At 39.7% G+C, this 14,027-nt stretch overlaps 1 protein-coding gene across 9 annotated transcripts in view; it reads right to left on the bottom strand.

The window, feature by feature from the left end:
- Nucleotides 1-308: 308 nt before the first annotated feature.
- The window catches only part of diaph2 (diaphanous-related formin 2), a 340,283-nt gene continuing 326,564 nt past the window's right edge, over nt 309-14,027 (bottom strand). For 5 of the 9 annotated variants that reach the window (XM_026329680.1, XM_026329683.1, XM_026329684.1 and 2 more), the window contains one exon: nt 12,856-13,759. In XM_026329680.1, the coding sequence (XP_026185465.1) occupies nt 13,656-13,759 (104 nt within the window). In that variant the 3' untranslated portion in view covers nt 12,856-13,655. Of the gene's footprint in view, nt 6,285-12,855; nt 13,760-14,027 lie in introns of those variants that run through there. The other 4 variants (XM_026329686.1, XM_026329687.1, XM_026329689.1 and 1 more) reach the window with 2 other exon arrangements.

The raw sequence follows: 14,027 nt of genomic DNA, 5'->3' as shown, positions 1-14,027 counted from the left end.
CAGCATTATCACTTTGCCTTTTGACACCGTGCAAGATAAAGCACTGGGGACACCAAGGTCCAAATATGTTGCTTTTATAGGCAGGAGCTGTCCCATTCATCATGTGCTAACACCTAGAGCTTTCTGTAATCCCTGTCCATAAGTCAGCCAGGGGCAGGTATCTTCTCTGCCGCAAAGTAAACCCAAGAAGTAATTTTAGACCCCATTTCAAAACACTAGGTGAAGACAATAAAAATAATGGTTGAGAGAGAAATAATTTACTTTCTCACGTGATGTGTATAAATGCGGAAAAAAAACATGACACAAAGTATCTTTCAGAAATCAGTTTATATAACAAAATGGCTATTATTAGTATCGTATTCCATTATGTATTCTGCGGAACGACAGCGTTCATAACCATTTTGTAATTTCATGTTCTTAAAGATACAAATAAACTTAAAATGTTACAAATATAAATGTTTCTTAAGACAATAAAACATACTCAATGACAATATGGAAGGTAGGCAGGGATATGGCAGCTTACACATCGTGGTCAGACAGGGTTTGTGAACAGTTGTGAGCATTGTTGATTCAGCCGCGTCTTTCACAAATCAACAGTAAGCACTAACAAAGTAGAAAAGAAGTGGATATGTGGCATCTGGGAACTATTTACTTAAAGAAATACTTTGCAAATAGTTCACTCTGTTAGTGGGAATGTTGAATTCAGACATCTCAAACAATTCTTTCTCTGCCTGAGCAGAATATCTTGTGAGGTAAAGTGCACAGTTAGTGAGTGTAAATTACACTGCTAACTTCTTTTTCATTAAAGCACTTGCCACCAATCACCATTAAAATGGTGCATTTATGATTTTTGATAAATCTTTCATACCCCTGCCTCCTCATTGTTATAGTTACCATGAGCACAAGTCATACAATCAGTTTGTTAGTTACAAGCTAAAAGATAATGGGATGACTGGGCCCAAACACACAAGGGCCTGTTTTTTCACACTACAATGATGGAACGGTCGGTCATTTGACCTAAACTCTCCTGCTATTTTCTAGAAAACACAACTCTGGGGAGAAACACAATAATTACTTAGAGAGATGATGAGCTATGTTGTCACTGTAGAGGTTTCCCTTTCCCCTTTTCTGCTCACCACCGTTCAGCTGGTGAATGGCAGCAATCATAAAGTTTTGTTGTACATTATTCTTATTCAGTTTTATATGGCATCATTTAGAAAACAACAGATGCTTATTGTGATCACTGTTGATGGATGGTTTGGGACTTCAACTATGGCTAACACATAGCTCTTATTCAGTTACATTTTAGGTTAGTAATATCACATGACTTTTTTGTAACCACCCATCCATGGCAGATCTTAATTTATGTCTGTACAATTGTTACTTTGATGAAAGGAGAGCTGTACTCCCTTTGACATCACCCAAAACAAACTTTTTACATTTTCTATCATCATGTAGTGAAAATGGGAAAAAGGTTGGCACATATAACACGAAAAAGTCGATTTAAATAATTAATCAAATATTTTTTAAGTGTTCATAAAGAAGCAGAGACTGTAGTTTTGAACAACAAACCACTAGTTGTTTTGGCATGTATAATGTAAAGTGTGAACGTGGAAAAGCATCAAATGTCACAGCAGACATTGGTGTTGATGAAAAACTGATTCAATTCATTTAAAAAAAATAAAGAAACAAAAATGTCTTATTAGATGATTGAAAGTGTCCTGGTGTGATGGTGCACAAGACAAAGGCCAATTGCGATTAGAAAAAGGGAATCAGTGGCTTTGTTGGTACATCTCTATCTCTGATGTACAGCACCTCTGTAAAACTCCCATCTATGCAGAATCCCTTATGTGGAAACCTTATTCTCTATGCTTTCTCTGTGTGACTGCTGGAACCTTATATTCAGAGAATTATTGTCTTCTTAAATATGCAGACTTCTCTCAGCATTGTGGATGCACCTTGAGCTGAGATGATGTGTAAAATTGCATTTTTAGAAGCATGCAGACAGGGAGAGGAGGCATCATGAAACAGACACACCACAAGCAGCACTGTCAGATTACTTAAATGAAAACTCTCCACCTATTCAGCTCAGAAGTCAAGCACACTGAATCCTATTTTGCCTGGGTTCCTGGTTTCTGGTTACTGAGCTGGCATGGTGCACAATTCTTACCCAAACACAGACACAAAAAGTCTATATCAGGGATATGATATTACTGAAGTAACTCATGTTATGTTAAAAGGGTCACTTATGCCATTATTGCTGGGGAATTGGAGGGTGTTTAGAGTCTCACTTGCCAAGACAAGTATCATCTTGTCTGCTGTGCCCCTCAGTCGATTATTCTGGTCGTACCCACACTCCATGTGGATTCAATGGCTGTTTCAGTGGTTGTTTTTAGTAGCATCTGCTTACAGTTTAGGGCAGTGAGGGGACATGGCTGCCCCAGGCTTGAATATATGAATAAATAGTTCACGTGCAGACATCGTGTGACAGTGGGTCCTTACAGAGGAACAAAGCTTACTGCAAGGTTTCAACTATTTTGATCAGGAACAAAGCACAAAACACCAAGCACAAGGTGTTTGTTTTTATGCAAAAACTTCATCAGGAGGGAGATGTTACTGAGAGCAGCTGTAAATTATTTGGATATGATTTTACAGAGCCTACAACCTGTGATCCTAAAACCATTTTAGTGCAATCTATTGAAAATCTGCTGTAGTAATTTGGTAATTGTAAATTGAGCAAACTTTTCACCACTGCTCTCTAAACAGATGCTTGCTGGACTGCTTTTTAGAGCATTCAAATAAATCAAAACTTGAACCAGGCTAATAACATTTCTTGAAGGAAATGCATGAGTACTGCTGATGCTGCTGGTTGATGACGTTTTTATCTGTACTTTCCTCATTATTTGTAAAAAAAAAAAAAAAAATCGTTATCGTTGCCTAATAGCAAAGCAGAGCTTAGTTTGGCCTCTGCTGGTCTTTTTTTTCTGTATAGCACAGACAGCCATGCAAGTGCATTGTGCTAATAATACAATATAATACTCCCAAATAACTTCTAAAATCCTCTCATGGTTCTAATAATTGTAAAACACAAAAATTAGTTAGCTCACTGTTTATCACGTGAAACATAATATTAAGTTGGAATTAATTTTTTTAAATCACGTCTTGATTGGGTTTAGTCTCCTATTCCCCAGCATGTCAACATATCCACAGTGTTCAGTGCTGGCTGTAAAGCACACTAATGTTTAAAAAATAAGCATCTGCCAGGTTTTTCATGGAACATGAGGAGTGTCAAGGGTCAGAATTTTAATTTTTTTCTATATCTTTTTTTGGAAACTAAACATTGTAGAAATAAAATTCTTTGTTAGAATCCCAATGATCTGCCGACCAGGCTGATGTGCAACTGTTCAGATATGATTAAGAATGATACTGTGCAGGCAGGATAAACTGAAGCAGAAAAACGGTCTGGCAAAAACAGAAATAGCAGTCAGTTGAGCAGATGACAGGACATAACTAGCAATTGGAGTTAACATCTTAAAAACTCCTGTGGATTCATGTTTTTTATGTTGAGGAAAAGGAGGTTTGTGGCAACATTTATAGGTGCATTGACTAATTTCTCTTCAGCTGCTTGAAGGTTAAGTGAGGGTCAAACTCACACTATAAACCACTCTGTGCTTGCACCATCCTGTCCTATTTCTTAGCAGTGACATAAAAACTATGAATTCCTGGTTGGGACAAACTGTACAAAAGGCCAAAGCTAGGCTCAGCTGATCAACGTAAATTTGGCAGTCCACTCTGATTATAGCTAATGTGACAGAAAACACTAACGTTACATTTCAAATAACTCCCATATTAATTCAACACAAAAGTAAAATTGTCACAATGCAAGGTTGCTTATGCCAAAACAAACACACTAGCTGTAGATCCTAAGACATCCAGAAGGAAGAATGACACAACTGAATGAAATCTGACTCTTTTAACTGCTTTTAATCTTAGAAAGCCAAACCAATGATAGCCCTGGTCTTTTCTTTGTCCCATGCTGTCTGTGCAAAAGAATGTGGCCTCTTCGGTCTGGCAGGCAGTGTCTCTGACTTTTAGCTGCTGAGAGCTCTTCCATGGCTGCCTGCTTGAAATGACTACTCCGGCTGGAAAAACCTCTCATATAACCTTGACTAGGTGACGGGTACTTTGACAACACAAGATGAAGAAGCTGTTATAACAATAGAAGAGCTGTACGTAGTAGAGTGTCACGGAGGAGGATAGCATAGTATAAAACCTTAGTAAATCCATTCACTATATCACTTAGTCCGGTTCGGGGTTATGGTGGGCTGGAGCTAATCCCAGCCGGCATTGGGTGGGTGGCAGGGTACACATAGACAGACAAACACTCACACTGACATTCACACCTACAGATACTTTAGAGTCACCAATTAGCCTAACCTCAAACAATGAGAGGAAATCAGAGCACCTGGAAAAAACACACGCAGACACAGGGAAAACATGCAAACTTCACACAGAAAGGCCCCAGTTTCAAATGGGATTCAAACCTGGAACCTAGTTGCTATGAGTGCTAACCACCACACCATAGTTAATGCACCTTGAAGGTAATATATGAGCTTGTAGCATAGAAGGATTGAGAGCAGCTCATCATTTTTTGTGGTCAAAAAAAAAAAAAAAAAACTCCCCACTCTTCTCAAGCACAACACACTAATGACTGACTACAAACTGCAGTAAAAACACTCAATTTTGACTTCAATTACTCAAAAAGTATAAATGATATCACAATATACAGTTCAACGTCAAAGGTTAAATCTTGTGAGTGTTTTACAGTTTCAACAGTGTTTGTAGCTGTACATATGTACGTCAGAGCAGTAGGTGTTTGAAAATTCACCAGTCATATGATTCCTCTAGACTTCTGCTGTAAAACTATGCCCGTTACAGATGAATATACATTTATTGAAATATGCTAGAAATAGCAAAAATAACAGATGTAATATTCTTAATGAGCAGCATAATTTTATGTAGTAATGCAATGATGTTCATAGCACAATTTCTGTGGGAGTCATTAAACAACAAATTTTGTGCTACAATAATAATGCCAGAAAAATGTCCAAAGAAGAAGAACTCAAAAATGTTGCAAACCCTTATATAATGATGAAGCTTCCCCCTTGAAAACCTGTGTGACTGCAGGGAAGGTCAAGAGGTTCATGTTACATTCTCTAGGCAGTTATATGCATTTAGAAATGTGTCAGTCTCTCATGTTAACAGCAAAAGCGACCTTGGGACAGAGATCACCACCTGAAGGCATTTGTCGGATATTACACAACTAAAAATAAATGCATCTTGTCAAAATGGAGATTACAGTTTCAAGATCCATGAGTCACATGCTCTGACACATTGGTGCAGGCAGGGGCTAGCTCTTGTGGTATTGTGAGATATGTAATATAATAAAACGATTTATATGGACTATCTTTACATTTACTTATAAAATTATCTTGATATTGGGTGAAGGAGGCAGTGACAAAGTGGAAAAAATTTTTTGACAATCGCTTCCTCTTTTGTTAAGAGTTCAGTGACTTTCAAGGAAATATTCAGCAGATATCAGGCTTGCCAACATGGATGTAGAACCCCCAGCTTTCAATTCAAGGACAACTGGCCCGCTGCCACTTTTTTGAGTGAACTGTGTGCTGTATGTTCTTCTGGATGATAAGCACACGTTATGGTGCAGTCCTTGGCAAAACTTCTATTTTCAACACACTGCATGCTTTATATCACAACTTATGCAAAGTGTAGTATTTGATTAAAAAAAGGATTAAACTAAAAGGCTTAGACTTGCAAGAACCAAACTTGCTTTTCAAGTGATGAACACCTTTCATTTCCTGTAGCGGTGGCCTTAAAAATGTGGTGAAATATTTCTTTGTATGAATAAAACCACCTAGAGAGGACATGAACATTTAAAGTGATGGGCGAGTATTGAATAAATATGTAAGACGTCAGATAAACAGCATAAAAATTAAATGTCTGTGTACACAGTACTGGTAATTCTTCAGTTCTGTTCCATACTTGGTGCTGTGTATATATTTGAATAGTTGTGTGTTTGTGTGTGTATCTGTGCACACGCCAAAGTGAGGAGTAGTCTGTCCCTTCTTCAGATGTCTTCCAGGTCTCTACTTCGCAGCCCTCTTTGGCACTTATCTAGCGTCTTGTGGTAGGCGCGGGCAATCATCGAGCTTGGTGATTTGCGTTGTGACGTGAACGAGACCTTTCCAGGACTGCGCGGCGGTTGTCTGTTCAGAAAAAAAAAATGAAAGAAAGAAAGAAACAACAAAGAATCAAAACCAGAGCGTGAGGCTGAGATAGAACAAAAAAGTGTTACATTGATCCATACTGGCAGGCAGGAGCTCAACTAAATGAAAGACTGTACAGAGAAGCTAAAGGAGGCAGAGAAAAAAGACTCAGACGAGAGGAGAAACAACATGAAACAAATCCAGGCTGATTGAGAGTGGAGCAGCAGGGGAGGATGGAGAAACAGAAGAAGCTCCTAGAGTGGAGGTGCTTGTGTCTGGTGTCATAGTAACTCCATTCAGCTCCTCATCCAGGCTTCCACTCAAGAGCCCCTCTGCTATTCTCACATCAGATGTAGCATATGCACAAAAGACAAAGTAAACACACACATGCAGGTCCACGCACAAATTGGAAAAACAAGTGTGGAGAAGAATAATATGACTGCTTATATTGTAGTGTACATTAGACATTATAGAGACACTGGTGATCTATTCTACAAGCTGGTCTTCTTTTTCTATATTCCATTTCGCTCAGAATGTTCTGTCTTCCTGTTCTCCTTCATGTTTGTGAGCTGTAAAAAAGACAGCATCTGGCTGGTGTTGCTCCCTGGTCTATTGTGGGTATTCAGTCAGAGGCATTCAGATCAAGAATCAGAAATATCAAACGTTTGACATTGTGGAGGCTCGTACTCAATCAGGAGCAATAAAATAATATTGACACCAAACAACTGAAGATTATTTAGACAAATAATTGGTTGCAAAAAGCCTCAACTTGGGCCACAACCCCACAATTAATGAAGGTAAATCAGGGCCACAATCGGGCATAAAGTTGTGTAGTGTGTAGCCTAGGGTTGCCACTATTCACTCTTTAAGTCAGTGACAGTGAGTGTTTCAGTGCTGTGTTTGTAGTCAGGAAGTTCTCTTTGTTGCCAGTACTATGACAGACATACAAATACTGCCTCCCATGCTATCCAACTTATGGCTGCCCAGAAAGGCCCATGGTATCCACCGGGCAGCCAGGTGGCAGGTGGGACTGGACAGAACCAGGAAGCATAGCCATGGAGATGACTGCAGGCACACCCACACAGGACTCCCTGGTATTTCCAAACGTGCTGTCACCAGTGTGCGTATAAGTCAGTGCCAGCTGTAGGGTGCCAGGCGTCCTGGGCTGGGTGTTGTTTAATGGCACTCACTCCATCCATCATGTCAGGTAATGAGCTGAGAGTGACTGTGATGGGTAGGAACACATTCAGAAACAGAAACAGAAACACACACACACACACACACACACACACACACGTGTACACACTCATAAGCATACACACACATAGACTCTCATCATCACAAAAGAGAACAGAAAGCACTCCTCCAAAGCATCATGCAGATGGTGCACAGGAAGAGTGAGGGAGAAAGAGAGAGGGAAGGAACAGAAAGGGATGAGAGTTCAAGATGTTTAAAAAAAAACATGACAGGTTCTGTATTCTCTGCTTGTGTTTAACATACATTCATATACAGTAGGTGATTGTTACAGCTAACATTTTTTGTCTGCATGTTCAGAAACATTATCTCTGCATCCATGCACAAAATTTTACATCCACAGGTGGGGCTTCACTCTATAAGCTCCCTCATTTCAAAACAAGCATCCAATGTACACACACACACACACACACACACACACACACACACACACACACACACACACACACACACACACACACACACACATATAAATGAGGACAGAATTCAACAAGACTAGATGATCTGTAATCTTTCTCTGCAAGTCATTTACAAGCCTGATTGCAGTAACTCAGTTTTTGATCAAGACCCTTTTAGCCCCCAATCAGGGCAGCATAAAACATCGAAGTGGAGAAATACAGACCTTCTGCCGCAGACTACATATATCAGTACGATGGGGGGAAAAAAAACAACAAGAAGGCTCAAAGACCATACAAATTAGGCCCTACGTGCATTGGGAGAGGAGTAAAAACATATAAGACTTAACTGAAATAATCCACAAACAGATCTAGAAAAACAACAACTACTGGGGGTTTGATAAAAAAATAAATACTGCAGATGCTATTTTTTGTAAAACATACATTTTTGAGTCACATTGTACTATTATATCTAAAATGCCATCAAACTAACACTTTAAAATGTAATTTTTTTTAAATAAATGGCACCATGGTTCATATAAAGTGATCATTCTTTTACAGTAAACCACCTGATGTGTTAGAAGAAAACACCTAACACACCCAGCTCTATGTATGTCTATATGACATACCTAGATTCTAACCTCACGCTATGCACTTCACGAGAGGGCATTGTTGTTGGCTTTGTTAGTTGAAGAGGCTGTGTAAACTAAAGTACAATGGAGACTGTTAGTGTGGCCACATGTTGAAACCCTATAGGGACAATGTCAGGCATTAGGCAACTTTTGTGGAATAACAAATGAGAAGTACCCTTCTGTGGCTACTTGCTTCACATGTAAGTGTCTGAATCCATGGGAAAGCTTTTGTCAAAACAAGAGAAAAACTTCCAGGAAAATGCATCTCCCGTCAGAGGATCCTTGAGCGGAGAACTATTGGCTTCTCATAAAGCCTTTTCTGTTCCTATCTTCAGGTGCATAAAAGCCCATCTTTTCCCACCCCACATCAATCTATCACAACAATTGAACAAACAGCAGTCATTTCTACTGGGATAGAAACATTTACTACTAGCCTCTACTGAATTGAATGCTTCAAGCACGCATTACACTCGCATACAGGCAGGGAGGGAAACAAAGTGAGACTAGGGAAACGGAGTAGAGCTCTACACAAAAGAACACTGAGGTTTTTTGGAGCACTGATTGCAACTCTTTCTACTCGCATTGGTTTTGATGGCTTCTTTACCTGCTTTTCCCAGAGGCGACATCTTTCCGAGTTACAGTAGGCATGGCACAGAGGAGCACAAGAAGAGGAAAAGAAATTGACAAAAGAAGAACGAGTACTCTATGTTACAGCAGGGAGATGGTGGCATACCAGAACTTAATTAAATGCTGGCTGGCACCGTTTCTCAAAATGTTACTAAATGCACTGAGGATTTCAATGAAGGTGGGCAGATGGAGGGGGAAGTCACTGACACACACATACGTAAATGCACGTCCTCTATCTCCTTCTCTCTCACACATACAGACAGAAGGAAACACATTGTTGTTCAGAAAGTGTTCAAGCAGCGCATAGAGAAACGGCTCGGTGCATTGCTTTGAGGAAATCACACACTTCCTCTGTGTTGCTGACACACACAACCATATCCTTGTGTGTATATCATGATGATCCCTGCCACAAAGGAGAGGCTCTGAATAAGACAGAGGTAATAGGAGGAGGAGAGGATGCCAAGATTACTAAACAGCTTCAGCAAGAGGCCTCAAACCAGCGCTCCAGCTCCAACCTTCTGACAGTTTGAAAGACCTTCAGTGAGATGTCATTTCATGATAGACGATACAGCCACTGTTTTCCTGGTGGATTCCCCAAAAGATATTAAATATCATAATGACTTTTGTATTACTGTCATGTTTGACTAATTACACTGAGTTACATCATGATAGGGTTCCATGATCCACAAAAGAAAGGAAATCTGCCAGTCATCTATCAAATCCTTTAAGCGTGGGATACTTTGAGCAATATTGCTCAGTGGCCAGTATACACAGCAAGACTTTTGGAGGAATATATGTATTAGTTAGATATTGACTGGGCAGCAACAGACTCTGGGCCAACTTTTTAACATTCACATTCATCACGGCCACAATAACAAGGTCAGGTTCACATAATCAGCAATCATGTTTGTAAATAGCTGCAGAATGCAAACAGAATGCATCATAAGGTAGGAGTGGAGCTGCAACTATTGTACAATATCCTTGCAAACCATGCAGTGAATGTCTTTTGTGCTAAACAAGTGAGTAATGACATTCACTGATAACTCACTGCCTTTGTCTAATTCTCAATTTGAGTTGCTCAGCGCTTCATACATGGATAAAACATAATAAAGCTGATTAAATCTGTGCTAGCTGCACGTCAACATGTTATGTTTGCTTCTCTGTTGATGGGGAGAGCGTCTGCAGTGGCAGCAGCAACATCCGCAACCTTCTATCACTTCTTTTCATCTCCTCCATCTCCCTTCCCTGTTCCCCTCTGCCAGCCTCCAAGCTACAGAGTAATGGAACTCCCTACACAGAAACAAGATACAGTGAATAAATGGGATGCAGAGGGAGAGAAGCTATTTCTTCCACCTGAAAGTTATGGGCTGGGTATGGCAAAACTACAGTCGTGGAAAACACAGTCCCTCGTTCACTGGTAAGAGTAATCGCCCCAAACAAGGAGCAGGGGAGGAGAAAAAAACAGTACAAGTAAAGAAAAGGTGAATTCAGTTTTTCAGAGCTGGTAAAGTGAGAGAGAGTTGGGAAGGACACTGGGATGGGTCAAAGACAAAAGAATGTCAGTGACCTTTTTCTTATATTATGTTACAACTCATTGATTTACAAGTAGCTGAAATGTAGACAAACTAATGCAGGGTAGAAGATTAAAGGATTGAAATCCCAACATGCTTTCTTTGGTTTCTTTCAGCTATTGCACTGAGGTCTCACTGTTTCATGTTTATTTTTTGTTTTTATCATCACCATTTTCACTCGTTTTAGTTCTCTTGCTGAACATTGTTTTATTGTTGCCAGAAGACACAGTTCACCACAGTTTACCACAAACACAGGTGACCTTGCTTCTGATAACTGCAACTGAAAAGAAAAATTATGATTTTTGTTGTTTCTCTCGGTAAAAAACACAAAAAATAAACAAACAAAGAAGACACAGGAACACAGAGCACAAAATATTTGAAATATAAATTTAAATGAATCTAGTTATATGTATGTATCCACCATTTATCAGGTAATACTGGCTTCACTGTTCTGTACTTACAATGTCATGAAATTGCACTTGCAAGGACAACAACAGAAAATTCAGTTTATGTATATGTGAACTCCTACCAATGCTAATGTCTCACACTGCCTCATATGTGTTTTTTTTTGTTGACTTTATCGTTGAACACAATTATTTGTCTTTAAATTGTGTTTGACCGTCTGATATTTATATCTAGTTATATCCACTTTTAAATACTTTCCTTCATTCTGCCCAGAATGACTTATCAGTCTGTCTGTCTGTGAACACAAGATGCATCTCTGATCTCCATAGTCATAACACAACATGCTTTGTGGCTGTAGAGGTTTACAGAGAAACTGTTGCCTGACTTCTATCTCTCAAGGAGAGAGAAGTCAGGTTTAACTGTATATTAGGTATCAGCTAAATTGTGGGGGTGTACAGATGTCAGGGCATCTGAGTGTGAGAGAGCTGCAGTCTAGTGCTTTATGTGTTTTGGTGTGTTTTCTCAGCATGCGATAGCAGGCAGAGGTGATCATAATGGCATGACAGAGGCAAATGCCTAAGACAGGCTTGGATAAACATGCTGAGGCAAGATACTGAAATTCTCCAACTCTGTTTTCTCCCTTTCATGCATACTGCCTTCTGTCTCGCATTTTTTAATTTCTTCTCTTACTCGCTCCTACTTTTCGCTTTTTAATCAGCCTCATTACTAAAATCATCTCTCATGTTTACTGCAAAAAAGGCACTTGTGATTTCTAAACACCCACAAAGCACAGACAGCAATCTAAACACTAACAATTGATTTTAACTTGTAATGGGCACTAAATCTTATAGTACACAGATTCGGCATGCACGTATACAAGTTTACATTCTTTCTTGACAGTTTGTATAGAGAAGTTGGAGGCAAAGTGAGTTTAACTGACAGTCTGCTGAGATAAACGGTAACAAGGAGAGGTTAACTTAGAGCATGGTGGTCAAAACACATGCAATGGGTTTTGAAGTGCCTGGATGTGGTTAATCTTTCCATGCCTCAATCACTACTCTATCTCAGTGGGTACTGTGATGTGCATGCTTGGCAATACTGGAGACTGACCCAGATAGTGAATACAGCCATTCTTTCCCCCAACGGCCTCTCACAACTCTCCCTCCCTGGACTCCATTTAAGTTCCAGACTCCCTTTGACAAAAACTGGGCTGTGCATCATCACTCAGAAATGGCTGATTTTTTTGTTGCTACTGGCCAATTTTTGCCTTTACTGCAAACTAGCCCAATCTTTCCTCTTGGTGCTCTTATTGTCAGATATACCATGCATAACTGCATCCTGTTTCTCTGTCATGCTTCCACATAAGCACAGCATAAAATGTGCACACATTCAGGCACTGCCCCTTAACAACCCTAGTGAAAGAGGCTTCTGAGAGTAATGCCTCCTGACTGCTCAGCACAAAATATGTTTCAGGAGAGTAGGAGAGCACTGCGCATGTTCATATACTAATGCTTATTTTTAGGGAGAAAAAAGTACTGGTTTATCTCCTCAGCAGGGAAGCTTTGACAGGTCTCTAGCAGGGACAAAACAGCAGGAGACATGAAAAGAGGTTTTGCACATGTTCATGCACATAAAACCTTGTGCGTATTTTGCACTCTGTGTGAATCTGTGTGTGTGGTAATCAAAAAAAAATCCATCATTCTTGAAGGTTGCCTAACATTGGCTAGATTTTTTATTGAAAACAACAAGCCTAAAGGACTAGTGGTAGCACAGATTTCTCATTGGCCCCTCAGGCTCAGAAATCTCCATAAAATAGCTCTGCTGGACTTGATTCCTCAGTCACGGAACAATGCCTCTTGGCATTGTGGGATGCAACGGAGGCACACACAATCCAAATGAACAGTTATATGAAAACACTTTTTCGATCGATCAGTGCCTGAGGCAGAATTCCCATTCATGATTGTCCTCTCAGCAGTCAAGTTTCAGGAGGCAGGCTTCTATCTATCTATCTGTTAGTATAAAAGAAAACAACTATCCTCAAGAGTAAATTCCCAAAACTTCTAAACATTCCCCACCTGTTTGCGTTTATTGACATTTTAACATTATCTCCCTGCTTTGGCTCAGTAAAAGCATCAGATGGATGTCAAACTGACTGAACCATCAAATATTTGTCATTTTGACAAATTATTATCAAAATAGTTGCAATAATTATTTTTTATGGGTTAAGTGTGGAGGGTTACTGGTGATGTCATACACACAAGACTGAAGCTTCTGATTTGGGGCTTCACCAGCAGTCCAAGACTATGACCACAAGGCATGTAGGAGCCATGGAGAGCACAGATGGGGCCTGTAGCAGAAGCCTGGGTTTCACAGGCCTAAGCCAGGAGAGAGAGTAATCCATCAGGCCAAGACACTCTAGTGCCTAGGGGGGGCAGTCACTGATCCTATAAGACTGATTGGACCTCTGTGGGAGGCCAGACCCCCTGACTACATGAACATCAGTGTCTGGCTTGCTCCAGTGAGGCTTGATCTGAACTGGACCGAGCCAAAGCAGTGACCTGCTTCCATTTGGATTCTGTGGAGGGAGGTATCTAGATCACAGACAACAGTGGGCACAGTATGAAGTCAGTTAGAATACAGTTTAAAACAAATAAATCAAATCAATGTTTATTTATATAGCCTTTTTAAAATAACACAAGTTGACCAAAGCGCTTCACAATAGAAAAGCAGTAAACAGATAGAAAGTACAGAGTAAAAGATGAGAATTAAGAACCAGAACTAAATGCTGAACTAAAAAATATATTTTTAATAGAGAGTTAAAAGCACTTAGATCAGTAGTTAATCTAATTTGAAGAGGTA

The sequence above is a fragment of the Mastacembelus armatus genome, chromosome 10 (genome assembly GCF_900324485.2).
Source record: "Mastacembelus armatus chromosome 10, fMasArm1.2, whole genome shotgun sequence".
NCBI classification, from domain to species: domain Eukaryota; kingdom Metazoa; phylum Chordata; class Actinopteri; order Synbranchiformes; family Mastacembelidae; genus Mastacembelus; species Mastacembelus armatus.
Note: the sequence above shows the minus strand (reverse complement) of the source record. Positions and strands in the feature narration are given on the sequence as shown.